The sequence below is a fragment of the Amblyomma americanum genome, chromosome 10 (assembly GCF_052857255.1).
Source record: "Amblyomma americanum isolate KBUSLIRL-KWMA chromosome 10, ASM5285725v1, whole genome shotgun sequence".
Classification (NCBI taxonomy): domain Eukaryota; kingdom Metazoa; phylum Arthropoda; class Arachnida; order Ixodida; family Ixodidae; genus Amblyomma; species Amblyomma americanum.
The window spans coordinates 93,449,161-93,475,634 of record NC_135506.1 but is presented as its reverse complement, the minus strand read 5'-3'; the positions used below and the strand labels follow the sequence as shown (position 1 = coordinate 93,475,634).

Genomic DNA, 26,474 nt, shown 5'->3' with positions numbered 1-26,474 from the left:
TATAGGCACCGGCAATTTTTTTAATTCTCTCTCTTCCCAGCAGTCTGGTGGGCGCACCACAAGTGCCTTGATTTGCGCTGTGTCATTGCTGCTTCTCTGAAAACAAAGGAGAGAACTTCTCGGACCAAAATGCTCGCTCCACAGGTCTCTGGTCAATTCCTTCTCGCCTCTCCAATGATGCGCAGGATGTGCAGGAAGAGGTTGATGATGTCGAGGTACAGCTCGATGGTGGCCAGGATGTACTCCTCTGGCGACACGCGGTGCATCAGCATGTGGGTGTCGAAGATGATGAAGAACGAGAAGAGCACTGCTCCTCCAAGCGACAGCACAAACTCCAGGTGACTTGATGTGAGGAAGAACTGCAACAGGCTCCCCATCAATAAGACCATCAGGAAGGCGTACAACCTGCGCACAAAAAAGAATGCAAGGCGCACATTAAGGAAAGAGATCTTCAACTAAGTATTCTAAGACATTTTCAGCAATTCATCAAACAGCTGTGGGCCCAACATATACAGCTGCATTCACCAAATTAATATGCTGCCGATAGCAGTGTTCAAAAACATTTCCTGGTAACAACAGCTGCCTTTACATGACAACAAACCTGCTTACAAGGAGCCCATTCATGAGAGACGATGGACAATGCTGGAACACCACTCATTTTACACAGCTGATTTTAGAGAAAAATCGGTTGTGCTGTCTGTGTGAGTCACTTCGGTCAAGAATGCGTTCCCTATATGTTGTTTTTTTTTTCTGTCAAGCATGCACCAACTTTGCCCAACAAGCCATGCTGCTTCAATTTTGTGGCCACTGCTCGAAGCCATAACTGCTGTACAAACCCTCGCAATGTTACAGCACATTAACTGCTCCTGTAATGCATTCAAATGGATGAGCAATTGTTCCAAAAGTTGCTCGCCTGTGCGATTGCAACTTACTGCAGCCTTGCCTGTTGTGCTGGGGCACAACATAGCAAAAAATAAAACAGCACAACCAAGCCTGCTTCAATGGTGACATGGTCATTATTCACTGAGAGCTGTTCCAGAAATATTTTGAAGCAGCAACAGCTGCATCTGCTGCTCCAGTCAACCCATGCATGCTTTTGGTGGTTATCCCAAATGAAGAACTAAAGTAAAAATACAGGCCCTTCAGTGTTACCGCCTCTGTCTTATCACACCTCTCATTCTACTCCTGCCAACAGCCACTGCCCTCATCTGATATTGGACTTTAGTGCCAGAAAGTCATTGATAAAAGAAAAGAAGTCACTATTTACGCAACTAAGCTCCCTGTACTGTGCTTGACAGATATACAACATTGGTACTGTGTTCTTTTTCCTGCACAATGAACATCAAAGATGGCAATGAGGTAGTTGAATTTAAAGCAATTTTAAGATGTTAGCTTCTTTAGTTTTCTTTTTCTGTGGGAAAGGGCAGCGGATACTGAGAAAACATGAATGAACCATGCTATCGATTGAAAAGGTGTTCAGCAAGAGTCTTAGCTCAAAACGAGAAGCAACGAGAAGCTCAAGACAAGGAGGGTTAATCATAACATCCGAATTTTGCCCACTGCACACAATACACTTTGGCCAGTGGATTTTACAAATTTGTATCAACCAGGATCGTATCATCGAGATTTTACTGCAGTAATATTAGTGATGTGATCACGAAGAGCTAGAGCTGCCACACAAGAGGAGTTCACAAATGAAAAAAAAAAAATTGCACATAAACAAGGTGCCGGATGCAACAGCTGCAGATACAGACTCCCAACAACTGCCCATAGAAGCCGCTGTATTGTTCCAAGGCTGTCTTTATTGCCAACTTGTAGTATTCTTCCATGGACATGAAAAAAGCCCCCCCTCCCACCTATGCAGCCGTGTATGCAATATATACGCTATTCCATAGACCTCCTTCACTCCGCGACGTCACAAAGATGCAGTGGCCCTGATGTCAGCAGCGACATTCGCATGGTAGGCAAAACAGGTTCCGCCTGCCCGTGCCTACCGCAGCTGCCGCAGATACCGGCGGCTGCATCATGCCTGCGCACTGCAGAAGCAGCATGTACTGACCAGCTGCGTCACTGCTGGATGCGCGTAGTAGCATAAAAGTAAATTTGAATGAGCCTCGATAGGTTTCTCGCAGAAAAATACCGCATTATGAACCTGGACAGGGAATGGGCCGCGGTAGTAAAGCACAAAGTCTGGGAGTCGATCGGCACTGCGACTCAATGTACTTAATAGCATGCAAGTTACTGCGTACAATCATCTGAACATCAGAACCGCCGCTCGGCACTGCGACTCAATGTACTTAATAGCATGCAAGTTACTGCGTACATTCATCTGAACATCAGAACAGTCGATCGGCACTGCGACTCAATGTACTTAATAGCATGCAAGTTACTGCGTACATTCATCTGAACATCAGAACAGTCGATCGGCACTGAGACTCAATGTACTTAATAGCATGCAAGTTACAGCATACATTCATCTGAACATCAGAACAGTCGATCGGCACTGTGACTCAATGTACTTAATAGTATGCAAGTTACTGCGTACATTGATCTGAACATCAGAACAGTCGATCGGCACTGCGACTCAATGTACTTAATAGCATGCAAGTTACTGCATACATTGATCTGAACATCAGAACAGTCGATCGGCACTGCGACTCAATGTACTCAATAGCATGCAAGTTACTCCGTACATTGATCTGAACATCAGAACAGTCGATCGGCACTGCGACTCAATGTACTTAATAGCATGCAAGTTACTGCATACATTGATCTGAACATCAGAACAGTCGATCGGCACTGCGACTCAATGTACTTAATAGCATGCAAGTTACTGCATACATTGATCTGAACATCAGAACAGTCGATCGGCACTGTGACTCAATGTACTCAATAGCATGCAAGTTACTGCATACATTGATCTGAACATCAGAACAGTCAATCGGCACTGCAACTCAATGTACTTAATAGCATGCAAGTTACTGCATACATTGATCTGAACATCAGAACAGTCGATCGGCACTGCGACTCAATGTACTTAATAGCATGCAAGTTACTGCATACATTGATCTGAACATCAGAACAGTCGATCGGCACTGCGACTCAATGTACTCAATAGCATGCAAGTTACTCCGTACATTGATCTGAACATCAGAACAGTCGATCGGCAATGCGACTCAATGTACTTAACAGCATGCAAGTTACTGCGTACATTGATCTGAACATCAGAACAGTCGATCGGCACTGCGACTCAATGTACTTAATAGCATGCAAGTTACTGCGTACATTCATTTGAACATCAGAACAGTCGATCGGCACTGCGACTCAATGTACTTAATAGCATGCAAGTTACTGCGTACATTCATCTGAACATCAGAACAGTACGCTTATAACTGCGCAAGGAAAAGAAGCACATATGTAGCAAGCAGCACACATATTTATCACCTTGAGTAGCTATGCATGGGGCGCCGGCAGGTTCACTCGCCCCCAGGAATGCGTTCTTTTGTTGTAACAGCACAGCATGTTTTAATGGCTCATGTTATGGAATTTAATATTTACTTCAAACTGTTCCTTAATACGACCGACGTAACTATTTGATTCGAGTAGAAAGAAGTCTGGTAAGTTGTGTCCATCTTGCGTGGTCACGTTGGCGTGTTTAGAATAGCGTACCTTAAGTGTGCTAAAAGCCACCAGATTTTTCATTGCGACATGCATGTGTCATAAGCTGTTTCATGAGGTAGTACATGATCGCGCAGCTTGTTTGGAAAGAAGCAGCCGCAGCCGGGCTACTAACAGAGACACGTAGTGAGATTGAGAGGGAACGTGGCAAAGAAAAGTGTTTTCGTGCGATATGTAACTAAATTTGGTGCAAATATGAAATTGCTACGCTAGTTTAAGTAATGGGTTACATTTTTAGCTATACCTGGTGCCGTTCTTGGGTAATTATAATTAACACCCTCGTGAAGTCACCCCAAGGCCTTAATTACTATAATAGAAAGGGCGCAAATTTTTTTATGCAAGCATGTTCACAAAGCCCTGTCCCGTATGATGACTCTGTTAGTTCTTTTTTTAGATGATCAGTACTTATGCATCCATAATTATATGAAAACGTCTCGTACAAAAAAAAAAAAAAACTCACATAGTACTGCACGTGTAGGGAAAAAAACGAGAGATTTATTACACTCCTCAACGCCACAGGAATAGATTGCGACAAATAGAACCATTCTATTTTCATGCGTTACGAAATTACGAAGGTGTGCGTGATGCCAACCGCAGAAAATGTGAAAGGTCAGAAAACGAGCCTTAGGTTTATTCCCTCGTTTATCGGCTCGTCGCGTTCGCTTTGGTCAAAGAAATGCAGCACTGAAATCAAAGAAATCCTCAAATAAATCAAAGAAATTACCTCACAATTTTTGAGGATCACACATCTAAAAAGCGTAATTTATAAATTTCTACTGGACATTTTGCTATAATTTTTCGTCACGAAACAAGAGACCCCAGAGCTAGGAAAGAAAATAATTCCAGAAATCAAGTTTTTTCACCAAATTCCCCAGTTTAAGAAAGGCAGAAGTCGGCCCGGCTGGTGCGTAGTCACGCGGCTAAAAACAGCGCTTAAGCGAGACAGAGGAGATCAGGGACACGACGCTGTCGCCACTTGTCGCACAGTGCAACACGTGTGTCAACAGACGGTGAGCGCACGTCTGCTCTGCCGAAACAACGCCAGCACTTCCTCTCACTACTGTTCCGAAGTAAAATGATTCTGGCTAGAACAGAGCGTCAAAAACTTCCTATTTTATTCAATGCCTAGCGTAGAAATCAACGGCAGAAACGCTTTCTGTTTACTACTAACCATATACAATACACAGTGGCGAACTATGTCTCTGAATACGCTCCACGTGGCCAACGCAAGCGCGTGTACTTCGAGAAATTACTAAGTTGAAAGCATCAACCATTGCTGTGATTCACAGAAACTGAAAACGTGCCTACAAGCCTTGAAAACCAGCGCTCTACACCTCTCCGCGACGCCACTCCCTGGCCTTTTGCCTACCGCGAGCGACTGCAGCGCCACCTTGTTTGTTTGCGAACATGCAGGAGGTCTATAGGTGGCCATGTGCATATTCTATGGCTTAGGAAGTGGCCTCTGATGCTATCCAGATGAGCTTGGACCAAGACTAATGTCCGAGAGAGGCCTGATGTGTGGACGCATTTGTGTTTCAGTGAAGTGCAGATGCAAGAGTGGGTGAAAATCAGGTACACATGACAGCAGCGACCTTATGCCAGTTATCAGGGGGTGCTGAAACTTGAGAGGTTCAACATAAGAAAAGCACTAAACAGATAGCGGCGGTACACTGCCAATGAATGCCAACTTTAAGCGAGTCGAACTCACTGATGCTCGGCATCTATCCAGTAACAGCTATCAAAATGAGCTAATGCTTCTTACCGAATGAGAGAAATGAGTTAACTTTAATCTCTGAAACCTACTGGGCACCAGTCACATTGCTTCATTGAGGACTCGAGTTACCAACGACAGCAAACGTTTCTGGCCAGAGTGAAAGCTTTAGCTGAAATCTGCAGACTTGTTAGAGAATTTCAAAAAGTGTAAGAAGCAGGGCAGGAATGCATTCCGAAGTTAAAATTTCACCATAAAAACAGGCGTTGCACTTAATGACCGCAAATTCCAAGAACTGCGGTTTATTATAAAGAGCAAGGAGCAACGAAAAATTTATGTGCAAAAATCAACTGTCATGGCAGCTTCTTAACCTTCTGTAGGACACCAGGACACATGTGTCTGCTTCAAGTGTCAGCAAGCAGACAATGGTGCACCTACATTTCACATTTTTTCATGCTAAATACTACCAAATAATCAAACAAACCAATCAACATGGCTTGCTCTTTTATTAATAGGTGTCCTTGGTGTGCTGTGTGTTTTTACAAGTGTGGGTGTACAGTTTGACATTGCCCATATTTGCGGAAAAAACAAAATTAAAACAAAAACTGTCAAGCTTTTAAGCCTTTTTTGTCGGTCAGATGCCTCATGACGCTTTATGAAACAATTAAAAATTCTACCATGGATCATGTTTGAGGTTTTTTTACAAAGTCGTTGGTACAAACATGTACACCTTTTTTTCTACAAAATCAATGGCCGAAACGGCTTGAAAGTGACGTCAATCCGAGTGCAATTTTTCCATTTGTACGCATGTGAGACAGGCATACAGTTTGTGCCTTATAAAAATGGTTCACATTTAAGTTAACCCGATGTGAACCACTTGAGTTGTGAGCATCAAGCAGCGAGCTACGAGGGGGGGGGGGTCTGCCTTTTTCTTTGTTACTAAGAAACAACATAGCACGTGCCCAGGGATATACAGTCGCCGACCAATTTTTCGGACTTGAAGGGACCTGAAAAATGGTCCGAATAATCAAACGGTCCAAAAAATCTGTGAAGTACAAAAAAATTACTTTACTGAGATGAAATCTGCTTAAAAAAGTCACTGATTTTACGGTGACGATTTGCGCCTGTATTTTCGCCAAAGTTGTGCTTTCTCTGTACATGCTAGACAGCAAGGTCACGGCATTTAGTTGAATGCTTCCCACGCTCCTTTGACGGACCCGGCTGCACTGGCGGGGTCATGTTGTCCACAACCCGAGTGTGCACCACACCGCTCGTCAAACACACGCAAAGGCAAGGCACTTTTCGTTCAAAGCGGTGGAACCGCCGGACGCAATCACAAAACGGCGAACGGATGTAACTTCGTGAAGCCGGAGCGCCACGTAGGTTAAAACACGACTGAGGTTTCCAGAGTCCCAGAGGGCCAGTTATGCGAGACAGAGAGAGAAAAGAGAGAAACAGCTTTATTAAGGCGAAAGCCTTTAATGGCTCATCCTTGACCGTCCATTCGTCTGTCTGTGAAATCTGTCACACTATGACTCGCTATGATGCCTTCAATGGCATAACTGCTATAACCCATATACTCTTACCGCTGCGGTGGCTCAGTGGTTAGGGCGCTCAGCTACTGATCCGGAGTACCCGGGTTCGAACCAGACCGTGGCAGCCGCGTTTCGATGGAGGCGAAACGCAAATGCGCCCATGGGCTGTGCGATGTCAGTGCACGTAAAGATCTCCTGGTGCTCGAAATTATTCCAGAGCCCTCCACTACGGCACCTCTTTCTAACTTTCTCTCAGTCCCGCCTTTATCCCTTTCCTTAATGCACGGTTCAGGTGTTCGCCGAGCCCCAACAACCAATTTTCAACGTGTGAGAGAAGCGATAACTGCCCGCGATAACAGTGGCAACAAAAGCGAGTTGACGGCGATGACAATACGACTGCCGCCTCGAAGTGTCAGAGATCGCAGGGACCTCTACTGGCAAAAATGAGGTACCAAAAATATGTCAAGCCAATCGAACTGCAGAGTAAATCCACCTCAATCCAAGATGGCGTCTTTTGTGCTGGCGAAAAGACGATAAGATGGCCGATTTTGGCCCGCAGGCGACTGAATTTAGTCCGAAAAATCGAGCTTTGGAACTTTTAAAGTCCGAAATATCCGTCGCGAATATGTATGCGCTTCTATAGGGTGACTGACGGTGCCTCATCGAAGTCTGAAATATCCTACAAGTCCGAGTTATTGGAGCCCGAATTACCTGTCGTCTACTGTACCACTGCGGCCCAACTGTAGTGGAAAGGGTGTCTTGCATGCAGTCAATTTTTGCAGAAATGAAGTTTCAGAGTATCTTTCATGCATACAAGTGAGATTACACATCAGCACACTGGTCACAAACCAAGAATAGCATACCTTATAAACGTGTGTAAGGGCCACATCCATGTATGGGCCGCATACTGTTTTTCTGAAGGAAATATTTTAAAAAATAACCGCGTAAGGGCTGCACCCAAACTTTCCCTGACCTACGCAGAAATGGCCTTCGAAATGCCTGCGCCATGGCTTCCGTGATCAGCTCCGGCTGCGAGCATCGGTACACTTGATCACAGAGCACACACAGGCGATCACAGGAGATCACAGGTGACGCATGTGCACAGGAGCTTCCAGGTGCCGCCCACGGATGGCGCCCGAGGCCACGGCTCATCATCATCATCGTCAACTTTCTCCTCCGCCGCGAGCTCCCGCTATCCATACTGGCATCATTATCTCCACCTCAAGCCTTATGTGGCTGTCAAAGGCACAGGAGTTGTGGTAGCGTGTTAGACCAGCATAGTTGTGCCTTTTGCATGCTGCCACTAAGCATTGCAGTTTTGGCATGATGGGCAAGCACCTTAATAGCTGCACGGCTGGGAGTTTGCTGTCGAACACGGCAAGCATGCGGTGGGCAGGAAATTCGACGTGGCCGAGAAGTGCGTACGACAATGGTGCAACCAAAAGGATGCACTGAGGAACACAAGCTGCAAAAAGCACGCTTTCCGAGGCAAGCTGTTCCAAGTTTCCCGAAATGGAAGAAGAGCTGCTCTGCCAAGTGATGGAAGTGCGGAACAACTGCCACGCATTGGCAGCGGACATGCTGTGCTACATCTTGTGGGATGAGCGTGCAGCAGAGCACAGTGAAATACTCCGCGAGTGATGACTGAACGCTGAATAAATGCCACTCATTCCCTGATTGCTGTGTTTCTAGTTAAAAAAAAAATTTCGCACATCGCGTGGGTGGGCCGCACACCGAAAATTGGCCCTCAAATTTGAGAAAAAAATTGCGGCCCTTATACGCGTTTATACAGTAATTGCGGAATGTTTAGAGGCTGTAGCATATACCTTGTACACAAATAATGTGACAGTGACAAGCGTGCCCAGCTGATAGGGCTGGATAAAATATGTCCACCCTGTCTATAAGAATCATCCTTATAGTCTGATGGAAGTAGAGGAGAAGCCATAAGTGTAAGCAACTATTCGAGGCTATTCGAGCAGGAACTCTACCGCACTTGGTGCTTTCCACTGACTGCTCAGTTTTCGGCCAATTACAGAAATAAAGCAATATACCTCCAACAACCACGATGATTGCTTTTCATGCCTAACAATGGTCTGTTGCAAAAGCAAATTTTGTGTAGAAAATGTACCTGCAGGCATGACTACATTCTCCATTGCCTAGATGCAAGTGCCACTTGAGCGCCAAAAATTGCGAAAAGCATATAATATGACTGTGACATTCATAACCAAGAGAATAATGACTGAAATTAGCGGTACAGGCTGGTTAAAAGCAGCCAGGCCTTGACGTCAATGGGGTGAAAAGATTTGTAACAAGCAAAATGAAACCAGTCACAAAAACGAGAACACAAGAGGAGAAAGTATACAGGACAGCGCTGGCTTTCGTAATGTTTGATGCACACCACTAAGCCCACATGGTTGCCCTCTTGTAGCAAGACAGACTTGTGAACCATGAATGAAGAATGTGAGTTTTTTTTTTTTACATCCGACAAGACATTTCGTGGGGTATGCTGCATGCATACACCAGAAGCCTTCATTACAAGCAGAAAAACGAGAAAAATACTCACTCAGACAAACACCATCATTTGTATATGCCCTTTCGTGTCCACTGTCAGCAATAAGCGATAAATAAACACTAGCTGTTGAGCACAAGACAATGTGCAGTGACAGAATGCATCACTACATCATTTGCCATGCCAGCATAAAAGGCCCATAAATAAACTCCTTAGCCTAAGCATAGCCAGCGGGCCTTTGTATATGTGTGCGCTGCAGTCCGCATTGTGTATATGCTCAGTACAGCGAAAAATGCACAGGTGTCACACACTTATCTGCAGCTCATGGTTCCCAGCAACACTTTACTTGACAGCCTTCCAGCATGCAGCCCAATAGTTAGAAGACGATAACAGCTAAGATTTGACAATGTGTCATCTGGCCAGTCATTTATTAAATTCATGTCGAAAGAAAGGGAGATGCGAATACCTAACAAAGGTAAGGGTTAAAATACAAAACACGCTTTCAATCTTAAATAGGAGCCTTATTCACTAAAAGAGAAAATCCACCAAATAAAGCTGACATACACAATTCCAGGCGCTGTGTTAACACAGGCAGTGAAAAGTGCACGGAACGTAATACCGGCAAGACAGTTTAATTTCCACCTCATCTTTGCACTCAGGATAATGAAACATTGGCTGCATCAAAATCTCACTAAATGTTTTTAACAAACATATGCATTTGTTGCTTTAAATATCGAACACGGCAGGCCACAGAACGGATACATCGAACTACCTAGCACATAGTGGTGTCCGCTTGGATCACAGACGGCAGGCTCCACCGCACTACTAAGTGGCCGGTGGTGGTGCGGCAAGCGCTCATGCTTTTATCTCGCATTAGTGTTCTCATCTTGCACCTACACGCTTCTTGCACTCATTGACAGCACTCTAGAAACAGTGTTCTGGACAGTTGTAGCCTCGTAGTAGCCATCTTTTGCTCATGTCTGCTGTCAAAGAGGTGGTGAAAATGGCAATAGCTTTCGCTCTGATGTACCATTTTCCACGTGACATGGCTGTAATGCGGGCAAGCCACCTTAGCTTGTGTACCCTGCCACTGTTGCATGCTAGCAATGATGTGGGAAGCCAACGTAACTGGCGCTCGTTTCTTTACGGCCTCCAGAATTGCCGTGAGCACCTTCAAAAACGGCGCTAAATCTTCGGAAAAGGTCTCCCAATTTCTCTGGTGAGGGCGCTCGAGTTGTCCCTTCACCAATTAAAAAACTGTGCTGTTCTTGCGCACCTTTCGGTCAAAATTTTACACAACTGAATTTGGCTACATTAAACTAGTTTAGGAATTTTTACCTGCAGTCTATAATGAGGTTCAGTTGTATTAGCAGCCTAATTATAATTGTGCGCATTGTGCACTGCACCACTCAATCTCAGGCAATGTGGCCTGGAGACACAAAAAAAATTATTTCACGCATCGCAGCTGTGTTGCATAAACTTCTGACGACGTGTGTACAAGGTGGTCCACTATTGCGGTGAACACATGAGTGTACGGCCGTGCAATTTGAAGCACCCATGTGTTTGACAGGCCGCACATCGAAGCAAAGCAGCGCAGGAGCAGAGGGACCTGGAGGCGATGTTTTGCATTATCTGACACTGTGCATTGAAGCGCGGCTGTGGCGGTCGCACTGGTGCTCCGCGGCCACACGTTTGTGTGTTCACCACAAAAGTGGACCAGCCTGTACATTTCCAGGAGATTACCATCCCTGTAATCTAGATTTCAGTGTTTCACAGTCAGCAGACATGCAGCAAAAGCTGAAGAAAGAAAGGTTTCAGGTAGCCATCGGTAGCATTTGGCGGGGAGATTGTGATTATATTCTTATACGAGGTGATTAGTTTAACCTTTACAGAGTTTTATTTTAAGAAACTGGGAGGCCTTCTTGATCACATTAATAAAGAAAAAATATGATATGATGGCCTAAAATCAAAAATCAAAATAAAAATGAGTTTATTTGTTAATTTAGATAATTGTATAATTATTGATCCATATGAGGTACATAATGTTTGTCTTGCTGTGCAATCCAGCTCAACAGATGGCACTGATGTATCTCTCACAGTTGTAAAATAAAAACCTGTAAAGGTTAAAAAAAATCACCCTGCGAGTGAGAGCAGTGATTTCAGAATAGAACTGAAGCAATATAGGAACACTGCAAAAATGAAGCATGTCCCAAAGCACTTGTGAAGTACTGCATGGAATCCATGAAGCCCAAGTTAACATCCGTAAGTGTTAGAGAGTAGAATTCGCTGTCACGCCAATATCTCAAGCCCGGAAATGCAAACATGAAAAACACTAAACCATAGTGACAGCAATTGTCTGCCGACATACGCAAATGCCTAGGATGACTGCCAAGACAGTTCAGCTTTGTTTTTTTGAGCTTTCTCTTCAGTGAACAAGGTTTCTGTTTCAAAGCTCGAACATCAACTTTAGGTCAGCTTTCCAATTTTCCTTTCTGTTGACATGAAACAATGATGTTGACGATGATTATATCCATGATGCCATGTGACAATGGCTGCAGTCAATACTTGACGCAGTGTGTCATACACACACATGTGCCTCGCAGCACTCTGACGCCCTATGTGGAACCCAAGCCTATGACCTCATGAATGAGTCTCGGGGCTTTCCCCGATGAGCTAGACCCTCACAGATGACAAGCCCCAAAGGCTACCACACAAACCCCAGCTTATCAAGGGAGAGGGACAGCAGCACAACTCACCCTGCACCCCAAGTGGAAAAATCCCGCTTGCTCTGGAATGTGTAGAGCGTGAGGCCGCCAGTCACGCCCATCGTCAACAGGAAGGCCTGCAGCACGGCCATCTGGTCGTAGAAGGACACTGCACACAACACAATAGACACTTTCAGTTGGACGTACGCAGTGAGCTTGCGTACGCAACGACACTGCGGGCAACAAATGCGCATGCACAGAACGCAACGTATCTAGCCGCGCGTTGCGGACGCCCGCCCGCTATAAAGCATAGCGTAGCGTACGCAACGTGGGACGCTACGTGCTGCGTTGACAAGATGGCGGCGCCCAGCTCGCCCGCTTCGGAATAAATACATGTCGCCGCTGGATTCTCTTATGCAATAGCTCACTCAAATGGTAACGATTCGCTTTTATTTCGCCTACTCTTGCCCACACGCACCGGTATAACCTATAACTGGCCCCAGTTTTTCAGATAATTTGGCTATTTTCAAGCTCCTAGGCCTAACTAAATGCAGCGTGTTTTCCTCGTAGCAACGACACCTGGCGAAGCAGTTTTCTAGCTTTTAGTCAGTTCTTACATTTTCTTCGGTTTACATAGTTTTTCTTCTTGGAACAAAAAAAAAAAAGGCCCGCAGTGCACTCACCCTAGTTACCAGTAATCACGGATGAAAATTTCTTCAACCGAGCGTTGATGTGCTTTGACGTCTTGTGACTAGATGACGCTACTGTTTACGCGTGCGCAAGAGGGACGCTGCGGCATGGCCAACTAAAAGTGTCGTGTTTACACTGTTAACAGCGTCAAAAAGCTGTTTTTGGTACCCTGGCAAAAAATGTTGCCGTGCAATCAAATTGTACCACATTACACCGGATGTCAAACCGTCAATATAGCTCCTGTGGCTGCATTCCTCCACAGTGCTATTATATAAGGCATTCAGTGTCAAACACTGCAAGTCACCAGTTCAACGAGATAAGTTGGAATTGTCCTTGAAAGAAAGCATTAGAGAATGAAGAATGAAAAAATAAATAAGTAAAGACATTATAATTTGAGTCTTGCTGTGAAGTCCTCCTGCACTCCTCCAGGATTCGTCCCAAAGGAAGACCACTAGACTAACAACCCATTTACATTTCGTATAAGTCAAGTGCTGTTAATATTTGTCCAGCACAACATGTATTGATTCAATGACGCACAAGGGCACCTCCTGTACTGGCCAGTTTCATTTGTACTGGGCGTGTTTAAATTGTAACTGGGGTGTCTGAAAACAGCAACAAAGGCGGCAGTGATTGGTCCACTACTTGCAGGTCCTGTGACAGTCATGCTGTGTGCAAGATTAGAATGAACTGGTACTATTGGCTGCTTAAGCGGCAACTCAATGGATACTTAGTAGGCATATACTTATACATTTCATGCTTGCACCATTTAAGCTGCAGTTCAATGCCTTGCAGGTGTCATACCCTTTTCAGCACGTGGGCCCATTTGCATGTTCTTTTATAATGGTCTTGTGAACTGAACTGTTGTGTCAGAAGCCTTGAGCAGTTCAAAGAATTGCTAATAAATGCTGCCACAAAAAATTTTTTTACAATTTTTGTGCACTTGCTGATGTATTTATTTTCTTTCTAGGTCCTAGACTGCATATATGTTGCTGTTGCCCTTTTCTCTGACAGCAAGTAATAAGTGAATCAGATACTTTGTTTTTTACCTCAGCATTCTCAAGTGTTCATTTATGCTTTGTATTGTTCCTTGGTTCCGTCATTGATTTTCCCCTTCCTTATACACTAGAAAGTGCGTTGATGGATTTTTCATGCTCACCCCCCTTGTAATGACTCTTCCATGGTCCTTTAGGTATCCAAAATAAATATATGGTAAATAAATATATGTATAAATATGAGAATTCTTTTATGTTCCACTCTTATTACCTGCCACGAGCCAACTGGTAAAAGCAATGGTGAAAAATCACTTTACTCAATGAGAAATGCCAAAAAGAGTAAAAGATGAAACAAAACTGGACACCGGGATAATATAATTGTTGCCCAGCTTTTCATAAACCTGTAGGAGAATAAAAAGTGCTGCTTTTTTGGAAGTCACCACAGATGCACCAGAGATCATCACTGCAAATTTTACGACAAACAAGAATGGCATTCATGACATGCACATTTCTTGTTGTATGCAGGAGCAAATATCTATATGGCAATGAAAACTCAGTCTTTTATCACTAATTGAACAGCGAAAAGTTTGTGAGCTATATGGAAACTCTTTTGTATGACAATGCTCAACTGCAGCGCTGCAGCCTTTGTTGCTGTTTCAGACACCCCAGTTACTTTGGAAAAGGTGAAAAATCAAAATTTCCCGCAGCGGAATGAACTAGAAGCCAAGGTTAAAACACTGCTTCTGTGACGACACACATGAATGCTTTATGCAAGGTGTCCGAACTAACCGGTTCACATGAAAAATAAAAGCAATGTTGTACAAACAGACACATCCTTGCAGAAAAAGAATGGCAAAAGACAGCCGCTTCACGTCTCAAACATGCTAATTTAGAACGTCGGCAATGTCACAGATCTCTTGCAATAGCTTCATTGCTTTCACATCACTTAAAGGGAAGGTGAAATGGTTTTTTGAGAATTTGGGGTTATTCAAGAATTCGAATCTACCATGCTTCCACAGCACTCAAAGTAGTTTTGCACTAGCATTTAAATTGGTGATGTAATCACCGATTAAAACAGCATTGATGTTCAAGCTTCTCCTCACGGCGCTGGAGGAGTGCAGGGAAACTCGTCGTGATGTCACTGTTGCTGAAATTTCGGATGTCCGCTGCCTTCGTCTACGTGTTGCTGTCGCATCTGATGCCGCCAAAAAATGCTTCGTGAGCTCCACCTTTGACGGCATTCGTTTTCTTCTGTGATACAACCACTTCTTCGCTGGAAACTTAGTGATGCCGTACGTGACATCATTGCAACCTCTGCCCGTCGCTGTGCACGGCAGAGAAGCCTGAACACCGACGTGGCTTTGGTCGGCGATTACGTCACCATTTCAAATGGTAGTGCAAAAAGATTTCGCATGCTTTCCCTGCACATTTCACACATTCAGGGCGTTTAAACTCATCGAATTCTAAACCCTCTTCAGTTGCCCTTTAAGTACACTGGACTCAAGCTCGTGGAAAATGCAGCAAATTCTCTTTCCAAGCTCAATCCAGCATTTACCTACTAGCAGTGAGCACACATGCTTAGTAAAACCAAGATCGCTCGAGCTAAAAACACAGCACATTATAATTTTTCCCACTATACTAATGTCATCAATGTGCAAATACTCACCAACAACTGCCACAGTGAAGGCTTGCACAAAGGTCTGAAAAAGAGAAGGAAAAGAGAAGCCATTTACACACTGCAAGCAGCAGCTCTGAGGTCTAAAACACATCACAGTGTGGCAGCCTTTTCAGGGCTACGAATTACTGCACGAGCTCGTCTTTGTTGCCAGCGACAATGGACACAGGCCCTCCGAATCGAAGCAAGCCCTGGAAGTGGTTCTTGTTCGGCCTTGGAGAATGAATCAAGCATAGAAGACTCCACTTGAACAACCCTCTTTTGTGTGACTATCCAAGGAAATTCAAGCATGATGAAGAATTAATCTCCCCTCAAGATCAAATCTTCCCATTACTATTCCCCCTATTTATCCTATTCTTGGGAGAGCTGGGCTGCTCCTCCTGTAGCCCAATACAGTGGCAACTGCTTGCTGCCCATGTCACCCATGTGTCGGGCGATATGAGCTCCGACTTGAGATGACGATCGGGACCAGGGCTGGGAAATAAACAATTTCTCTCTCTCTCAAGTTTCACATCACAGAAGGTTGTGCTTCAAAGAGCCAACAGTACAGTTATGGCCAGGCTTATACAGAGCACCTGAGTGCTGTTTGCAAAGGAAACAAAGTTTTAAAACAGTTTATGGGTTGCACAGACAACACCTGCACAGCAGTGCTCTGCACAAGCATGCGTAAGTCAGAGTTGCATCAGCCTGCAACTAAAAACTTGCCAACTTGCAGCTGGCGAGAGCCCACTGCTGTCCCACTTCTCCTAACATGTTGGCCTCGTTCGACAACCTTGGCGCTTTGCAAGCTGCTCACTCGCCTTTCAGCCAACCATTGTGCGCACGATGCAGCACATGACTTCACAGTTCCATTTTCACGGACACTACATTTTTACCAAGCTGCAGTGCCAGCCAGCAGTCCTTGTACATACAGACGGGAGAAGGCTAGCACATTTTCAGCATCGGATTTGGCTGCTGCGGTTTCAAGTGTGTTTAGGCATAGCAACAACGCCACTCCAGTGTGGGTGGGCACTCATCTACCCAGTGTAGTAGATTAAGGACTAAAAGAGGTTACCCCAGGAGCTGAAGCAGGCAAAGAAGCACCGGAATGCCAGCACAGGAGGCCAGTTAGCAGACACAACCGTCTACGTTGTCACTTTCATCAGGGTGACTTGCGACTGTCAAGCCACTGGCTAAAAGTGGCCTTGATCATTACGCAAATTATGTGTATACCATGCTGTGAGATGCAAGACAATCCTTCCAGGTTCTCGACAAGAGCTCTGCCAGTTTACAAACTCTCAGAAAATGCCTGGCCATGGCTCTGCACAAGCAACATTTTCACTACTTTCAAGTTCTGAACATGAAGCATTAAACTGAGAAAGGTCACAAAAGAAATATGTCTATGCTATTGGCACCTTTCTCAAGAAGTTGCAGCTGACGTTTCTGCTCCCACAGAAGCAGCGCATACTTTGAGAGCATTTTGTCTTGTTGCTGGTTCGTCAATGTCTGTCTTTTTAATACTGAAAAAACAGCGCACACATTACAGGGACGAAGAAAGGATACGAAAACACGAGCGCTCGTGTTGTCGTTTCCTTTCTTCGTTCCTGTATTGTGTGCGCTGTTTTTTCAGTATGAGTACATACCAACTCGCCCAGTCTTCTACTTTGTGTTTTTAACATTTTCGCGGGGCCTGTAAGGAAATCAGCTCATCAGCTCAGGAAATCAGCTCAAGACTTCTAATCACGTGGAATCTCAAGGGGCTCTTTTCAATGACTTTCTGCGTCACACTGGCTTGGACTCCATCTTGAATTGGAATACACCTTTTGCATGTGCTTTGCACTCCTTCACAATCTGTTCAACTGTCTGACAAATTCCCACCTTCTTGAGTGATGAAGGATTCTCCTCTACATGAACTTTCAATAGTCCAGTAATTCATGCAGCTGAAGACTGGGCCGGAAACACAATAAATTTTGTCATTAATTTTCTGATAATAGTTTCCAAGCCTCTTGTCAGGTAAACAAACAGGTATGGACGTCCGGTAGTTCATTACGAAAGGCCTCAGTGTGGCAGACGTATTCACAGCAAAGTTCAGCTTTGACGCTACTAATGTGTGGCCGCTGAATTCGGCAGTTTTCCACAGACATTTCAGAAGGCTCGCTTGTCTGTTCCTACAAAACTGTGCACACTGATCAAAAGCCGCACAAATGTTTTTAAACCCAGCCGCGTTCTCAACCAGTGATTGCTTAGCAACTGCTGAGAAACTATGCCTCCTTGCCTGGCACATCGTCAAACAGTGCTCTCAGGCTAGACAAAAGAATGACGAGTCTCCATTTGGCAGCTGTGATGGCTGTCACTACGCTTGTGCAGTATGGAGGCCACAAGTACAATGGACAAGACAGCAGACCTGATAGTTTTCCTCAAATGAGCTTGCTTCATTTTTAAGAACTTCGGGTTAACATTAGGTGCATCTATGTTAGAATCTTCATATTAGAATCTTCACCAGTGGCAACAATTCTAGTGCATGTAACTGTTTTTCTTGAGTATCCTCGGCAGCTAAGTGTCACACGAAAAGAGATGCACTATGTCTATTGGCCACCTTATGTGACAAGTCCCCAAGTGTAATGCGCACATCCACTTGCTTCTTTTGAAGGCAGTTGTTAGAAAACTCGTCGAGAAGCCCTACATCTTGCTGCAGTGATGCCAACCAAAAGTTTCTTTGCACCACAAAGAATGTTTTTGACAATCAATAGATTGAAAAACATGCATCGAAACAACTTGCCTGCTTCTGACAACAATCTGTAGGAGCAGCAGGATGCGATGATCTTGAGTTCCCATAGAACTTTTATGTCTGACACCAACTTGCATTCCTTGCATGCAGTGTCGATGTCATATGACCACGATGAAGGAGTATCGAAAGGTCACTGGCTTGTGCCAACAATGAAATAGCCATGCACCGAAACCTGCCACTGCTCTCTTCACAAGCGCCCTGTAGCGTGAGTTCTCGGCTCTTAATGCAGACAGGCCCGTGGCAAGCAAATCGAAGCATTCATCACATGGTTTCTGTTTTGCTCAATGCAGATTCGTAAACCCACATGGTTTGAAATGTACGTTTTCTTGGCATTTTTTCACTTGATGACTATTGTAGCCATACACAACTACGTGAAAGCTCAGCTGCGCAGATATTTCTGTGCATCAAAAGCTCCAAATGTAAATGAGTGTATGATGCAAGACCAGCAAGGCCACAACATGCTAGCAGCTGAAACTAACGTCACCGGAACTAGAACATACATAACAGTGATGACCTCAATGTGGCCAGCCACCAAATGCTCATCTGCTAAACCTAATGAGCTTTCAAGAAATAGTTTTGAACACTAAATAATAATATGATCAAGGAAATGAATGACGAACAAGATTTCCATTTCTTCATCAAGAGGGATTTTCAAGCGTAAAAAAAAATCAGGTACATTCAGAACTTTTCAAATGACATTTTCTACATTAAGGCATTTTACAGAACTTTCAGGAGAAACTAGAATCTCAGACTATAAAGAAAAGACAACTATGTCAATGCTCCAAAAATAAAGTGCAGCCCAATAACAACGATTCCAAATGCTGATAGAGTGAGAATTAAATGGTCTATACAAGGTAAATGGTAACATACCAGCTGATACAACTTTGTAATTCTATGCATCAGTGAGAACATGGGAGATTCCCATGCTTACTTCATAAAAGCGAAGCATTTCTTATCCTGAAATCAGTTTCTACTGTGACAGCACAGGATACTGCATTGTCTTACAAGCGAAACTTTTTTTTTTTTTGGGGGGGGGGAGGGGGTGTTGGGGGTGGGGAGGGGGAGGATTTGTGCTTAAAGGGAAGCTGAAACGTTTTTCAAATTGCATGAAACGCTGTGGTTGGGAAGAAGGGACTTTGAAAATCGTGTGTAAATTTTTTCTCGATTCTGCTCGCAAAATAAGCCGCAATCGCTTGTTAAAAACCCGCCGCCGACACGCCCTCTTCGCTTCCGCAAGCGCCGAATGGGGGGACGGAACTGGTGGAAGTGACGCCATTCACGGGGAGTCTGCCGGCCGTCCTGCTTTGCTTGCTGCTTTTCGTCCTGTGCTGTGGTGAACGACGGATCCATGATTTGCAAAATGCAGTTCTCAAGCCAGCTGAAGCAACGCACTACGCAGCAACACAGTCGGTGCTGGCCGGAGATCCCCGTAGATGACGTCACGACGATCCCGGCCATAAGCGGCGTTCGCTCGGCGCCCTGAGACGCTGGTGCCCGTTTTATTCCAAAAAACGGCTTTTTGCGTTTATTTCCACCCTTTTCGAATGCGATATTCTTTTTCAGCGGAGTAAAAGCTATAAAATGCCGCATGGAACTCAATTTTTTCGAAAAGTGCTTCAGCTTCCCTTTAATAGGGGAGTGGTTTACATGCAGTTTTTACCAGCATCATCACAAGAAGTGCACAACAATATTAGTGGAAACAATAGAGCCAGGACAGATGACAAGCTACCTGGGTTTGTTTGCACAAAGCAAAAATAGTTCTTCAGACTAATCTTATTGGTGGTCTAAACCTCTCTTGGTTTTGAGGAAAGGAAAGCCATGCTGGTCTGCAAGGTGGACACCTTGAGCGAAACACACTAAAAGCTTCAGATGCCAGGCAGTGTTCTTTCTCTCCCAGTGAGGTGTCTCCCAGCAAAGTGAGCCAGTTATGCACCCTTCCTTTCCTGAAACCTCAAGACTGTTTTGTTAGCTTTGTACAAGCATATCCTGGTTTCATGTATATGCATCTGTAAGCAATACTACTGAAATAAGCATCAGCAGTATGAGGATGACAATGAAAATGTGCATGTGACACTGATACCTGGCTTACTGAAGTGCTCTTGACATGCCTTGTAACCTTAAAACTCATGCGACTCTGAACTGTGACTCTAAAAACATAACTCTGGAACTTTGTAATGCCAGATAAGTGTATCAAAGAAACACAGGCTCCCTTTTACAGCTGCAACAGAGCCCATCCAACTTTTCGAATCAACAGAAAAGCAGAAACTTGGCCATCTGAGTCAGCAGTACTAGCTGGCACCATCACATCATGGACAACGCCCTTAACTGGCACCCCAGAAACACAGGTGTTACACACTCTTTCCATATCGCTGGCTGCGTGCAATTACTTGAACCACAGAAGAAGGGACACTTACAAAGGCTGTGAGGAGGAAGTAGTTTGTGGGCGTCTCCCGCCTCTTGACCATCAGGGCCAGGAGGAGGACCATGGACATGATGAACGCTCCCATCACCATCCATTGGCTACAAAAGGAACAGACACATCAGACAAGATGATACAGGTGGTAAATTGTCAGTACACTTTAAACATGAATTAAGCCTATATGAGAGTAAAAAAAGAAGTAAGCTATCACTCCCTTTTAGGGGCAGAGTTTGGTGCCAAAGTCCCAGAGTGGAAATATATGAAATGCTCACTCTTGGCAGTGGAGGCATATTACCACTGCAAAGAACAATAACCTGATAAACTCTGCAGCGGGACGAGGCTTTTAAACATGGCACCAGAGGTCTTGAGACTATTAAGTAGAAGGGACTGCAACCTTGGTTAAAATCTTTGAAAGTGCTAGAAGTTTTCCCTAAAGAGGGAATTTGTTTCCGTTGACAACCACAGGTATTCCATATGTTTAGTGACAGAAATCGACCCCAGGGCTTGGACAGCATGACCTTTCCGTAAAAGGAAGTGATGTGGAGGACAGCTTGCTTCCTTTATACTCCTACATAGGCTAATTTGCATTTAGTGTACGGCAATGCGGAGCTACAAAAATGCATGGGCTCCTTTACTTTCTGGTTTTAGTTTTTTTCAGAACTAAGGTGATCAGAAATGGGCATTATTTTTCGAGCTCGCTCTCAATGCAAGCACAAATCACGTTATTGAATAAAAAATTGCTTCATTCAGGTTTCTTCAAGTCAATTTTTGCAGCAGAAGTGTTTCACTGTTAGTGCTCGTGTTTGTGCACTACCTATAATTGTCTACTTTTGCTTAGATCTTTCAGAAACACACAAGAAGCGAGAGAGGATCTTGCAGCCAAGAAACTGGTTGCAAGATCACCCATTTTTTTTTTGTTCCTCATTCAACGCAATTATTCCATCGCATTCATTACAATCCCTATGTGCTTGCACAAACATTTCTGTAACACTGCAGCACAGTGACCATTCCAAATGCACAACAGCACTAGGAGTATGCTCCTGTGGGTAGCATTTTATAAATTGATACCATAAAGGTGTCTGACTGTGGCATGTGTTGCAGCCTCTCCCATCCGAAGCATACATTTCAAACTTATCTTTGGGACTTAACCGCACCACTGATAAAAAGCATTAAGAAAGCTCCAAATCACCAATTACATGAAAGCACAGCTCTAACGTATGCACAAGACAACCGCTATTGTCTGTGCTGTCCTTTAAGTGTTGTGCACTGGCAAACTACATTTTCAGGTATAAATAAGGTTAAATCCAACTGTGCAGTAATCTGCTCGGAATGCAAGAATCAGGTGAATAAACCAAGTTTTACTTGAAAATGAGAGATCCGAAATCCGGAGCGCCGTATAGACAGTGCACATTGCCAAGTACATAGCTGTCCTCCGGGCTGTGCCCTTCAAGAAGCTCACAAAGTAGACATATCATACCTTGGCTTCCTGTCTACTGCCCTTATGTAGGTAATAAAGCAGCTTTGAGTCCTTTCATGTTCCAAATAGCATGGCAATGCCCGCAGGTGTGAGGTGTTCAATGATAAACAGCTAAGCGGTGAAATGTTTCAACCATGTTTTGCAAAAAAAAAGGCCTGATTGCAGAACTCGTACACTTCCATTAATTTATAGGCTCTGTCGCAAAGGCTCAGCTAACAGCAGACTTAAGGCAAGGCTCAGGGACAAACTGATGAAAAGGTCAAGCCAGAACTTGATTCTACTGCGACGTGCGTTCACTGGTTATCACTGTTTCTTATAAATCTGCAGTACAATATTGCTTCCAACGCCCAAACTTTTTGTCCTTTATGTCTTGCTTGTATGCACATTTGGTTTCTCTGCCACTCAAGTATGTGCTTGCATTCCGATATACTGCCAATGTGCTGTGCAGACTCTCAGCCAAGATGAATCATCCTTGTATAAAACAAAACATAACACAGCCCCAGTTCTGATGTTAGAAGTGGCTGTTTTAGGAGTGCCTTAACATCAGACATTAAGGAATCCAAGCAGTCAGTGAAAATTCAGGGCTATGTAGCACATGTCCACAGGGCAAACAAACCAACCATGGAATAGAATTTCAGGGTTGAAAAGCATCACTGTGCTTAGCACACATCCATGAAAAAGCACAAAACTGGGATGCACGAAAACCTGTGTGATGTTTTTTTATACTTCAATGCTGAAGACACGTTAATAATGACCAGCTCTTGGTTTCATACTAAAGGAGGCATCCCAAATAGCTTCCACTTAGGGAACTCGGATCTACTATATCAACTGCCTGTACTTCCTTCTTACAATAAAAACATCAAATAAGGATTTAATGAAGTGCGATGCTATAAACAGAACCCACATGTTTGCTTACATGCCACATGATTACACATGCCATTTTTGGGTTAAACTTTAATTACATTACTACCCGCGACTGAACGATCTCTGACTGCAATGGGAACAAGAAGCTGTTACGTGTTGTTATCATTCAGGGTAAATTTCACGGCATCCGCAACAGCCAACTCATTCCCACAAGATTAAAGCGTCACTATTATGACACTGAAGCCGAAATATGAGAACGAAGCACATCGAAAAAATACCATCTCCACTGTCTTTTGATTCTTCGATCTCAAGTCTATGCACTAGCCACTAAACTTTATGCACTCATCAAGCACTTTGGCATGCATGATAAATGCTGTGGGAAAACACTAGCACTCAAATAGGCTCCAATAAAAGTAGAGTGCAGCCCTGTGAATAACTTGTTAGTTGCCTGCATAACAAGGACTACAGGAAGACTAATCTCTCAAAACTGAACATGTGATTAGGTCACACATCATTCCAAAGAGCCAAGGTTTCATATGATATGCAAGAGGTTAAATGACAAAGGCAACAAATGGGTCTTTTCTGAGGCTCAATAATTTTCACAAAATTTGTGCTGCAGTGTTAAGTTTTCTGATTTTTCAAGCCTAACTGCCCAGCCAAGCGCAATTTTGTTTCTGCGATAATGGATTTTGAGCCTCTCACTTTTGTGACCAACTGGGATAATTTCTGAATTTCTGCAGGGACGTGCATGTTTGACGTCACAAACTATGCAACACTTAGATAATTGCCCACTGCTTACTGAATGAGAAAATGTCGACATTGCTTTCTGCCCTTTCAGACACTCCATGAACGATGCTATCGCTATCAGTCTGCATTTATCCACGCACCCAGGATAGTTTAGCTGATACTGCTTGTGACACCTGCTGGGTCGTGCAAGGCTCCACCTTCAACTGTGCATTCCAGTTTTCGTACTGGTTTCTAGTTTTGTTACTGCTTGACTTGTTTTTTTATTATATTGAAAAACAATTTACTGAAATAAGAGATCTAGGCCTAAGAATTAATATGCAGTTAGCTCAAAATGCCCAAACGTCCTCATAGTTGCAGCTGAAATGCCCATTATCACTTAGGTTGCACACTTCTTGCCTCATGTTTTCTAGAATAAATGAAACAACACGAAAATGTCAACAATTAACACAGTGCAAGATATAAGTAGACGGTGAGAGTAGTGCGTTTGCATCAATGAGAGATAAAACTTTCCTCCTGTTTTCGCTGCAAAACCAAGCCTATGACTGTAGCCATGCTGCCTTCCTGAGGACATTACTGCATGGACTATCTAGGGCATGCTCTCCAATGATGCACATGCTTTGTATCTTTTAGTGATGTTGCACCGAAAGCTGGCTAAGTGCCAAGAGGTGAGCGAAGTATCAAGTTTCCAGGACAATCATCTACATAACCTCTGTCGTCAAAGCTTCACATGACTGGCAGATGGTGTTGCAATTTTGGCCTCATCATCATTAGTATAGAGGTGTACCAGTGAAAATGTGGTAGCTCATGGCAGCGTGCTTCTAGGACTGTGTCCGCACCTATGGTACATATCTGAACAGTGACCTTAAAGAATGGTCCTCAGCTCATTTCTCCTCAGCACAATATGGAAGAAGTCAACTAGCGATATTTCTGTATTTTGTTCATCGTCAAACAGCAGGACACTTGGAAGGAACGACACAGACAAGGGCACTCTATCTCGGTTTTTTCTTTTCTTAGCTGTTTGAATGATAAGGGTTTATCATGTTTTGTCTGGTTTTATGTTTATGATACGTGGGGAAATGATGCCCGCATTCTCACCGAGGGATTGTTTTTCCGTTTATTTCAGTTGGTAGTAAAACTTGCGCTCTTGCCCCTGTCGTTCCTTCCAAGTGTACTGGCGTTTTTTGTGCACTGTTTGACGATGGACAAACAACGTAAAGTGCAATATGCTGCATAAAAGTGGAGAAAAAAATTTCCCACAGCTCAAGTCTCCTTGACATGACAGCCTAGCAGCCATTTCCGGTGGCTTGTTACAAATGTGTGCAAGAGGTTCTCATTCCGCGACACAAAAGAACCTTGGCCCACTCAGGCTACAGCTTTGACTACGCAAGTAATGACACATGAAACTTCCTGCCCACATTCCCAGAAAACATTACAGCTTGTTTTCCCAAATAACCAACGCTTACTGCATTCATGGCATGTTTTAGAAATACTTAAATGAGTGACAACGCCACTGTGTTTATGACGTCCTTTTCAATTCTCTTGTGAGTGTGTGTGAGCTACGTGTCGTTTGTGACGTACCACGTACGTGAGTTGATTCCTTACTAATCATTCTATTTCATATGAGGGATTTCACAAGCATTCATCTGTTAAGACAGCACCAGTTGAAAAAAATGAAGAAAAAAACAAACACGGATTGCTCCGAGGTCAAGTGCACCCGGGTCGAGACGGAAAAACATCGCGCATGGCGCATACTTTTGGCTGATGTAGAGCTTGACAGCTGGCGTGAACATCCCGAAGGCCGCAATCACCGTAGTCGCCAGCAGCTGCACACTCAGGATCCCGTACACTTTACGCAGGAAACCTGCGCACGCAACGCGAAGAGCAGCCGAGGCAAGGGCGGCGTCAGTTCGCGTAACGATTCGAAACTGCGAGAACCATATAGGCACACTGCACGGGAACGTTCGATGCACCCAACAACCTACTTTCGAAACCCTGCCGCGCATGCAACGGCACTCACCGAGGCGGACATAGACGTTGGCTTTGGAGACGTTGTTGTTGTAGCAAAAGTCATCCAGAATCGAGGACTGGCCCGCTCTGTCGTCCATGCTGATCTTGACATCGCCCATGGTCGCGAAACAAGCAGTCCGTTGGTCACTTTCTGAAGCGTCGAGAGCTCTCGGTGTGACTCACAGCTTACATATAAGCCTATCGCAATGGCCACCTCAACGACAGCACGGCAGCGATAAAAGTGTCGAAGATCGCGGAATCTGTAGCAGGAAAGCCACAACTGCTGCAGAGAGCGCGAGCACTGCAAATGCTGCAAGGCAGCAAGAGCAAGTTCCGCAAATGAGCGCAAAGCGCAGCGCGCAACCAGCGCTGTCTGTCTGCTTGAAAGCCACAACAAGCCGATGCCGCAGCCGCCAAAAGCCCCTCAACGAACAATGATTATACTTACGTATATCTATAATTAAAATATAGAAGGATAGAAAAAAAGAAAGTTAGAAGGGTGGATGAGATTAGGAAGCTCGCGGAGGTATGTAGCTTGAAGAGATATGGGCGAAGCCATGGAGAAGCCTTTGGCCCCTTTGGCTTTTGCCCCGCAGTGTAGCAGTGGGCGTGAACGGCGTGTAATAACAGTAGTGTAATATCTGTCGTAAGGGCAGTGGATGAACGAAGCAGAGTTTCGTAATATTTAGAAACTCTAT

General features: G+C 44.3%; 1 protein-coding gene across 1 annotated transcript; it reads right to left on the bottom strand.

Moving 5' to 3' along the window:
• Positions 1-26,168, bottom strand: LOC144107630 (protein lifeguard 4-like). Its single transcript, XM_077640731.1, has 6 exons — positions 25,787-26,168; positions 25,522-25,630; positions 20,677-20,782; positions 15,487-15,520; positions 12,190-12,307; positions 1-405 (listed from the first exon to the last, which is right to left on the bottom strand). The coding sequence occupies exons 1-6, from the start codon at positions 25,893-25,895 to the stop codon at positions 153-155; spliced, it is 729 nt and encodes a 242-aa protein (XP_077496857.1). The 5' UTR covers positions 25,896-26,168; the 3' UTR covers positions 1-152.
• Positions 26,169-26,474: the final 306 nt, after the last annotated feature.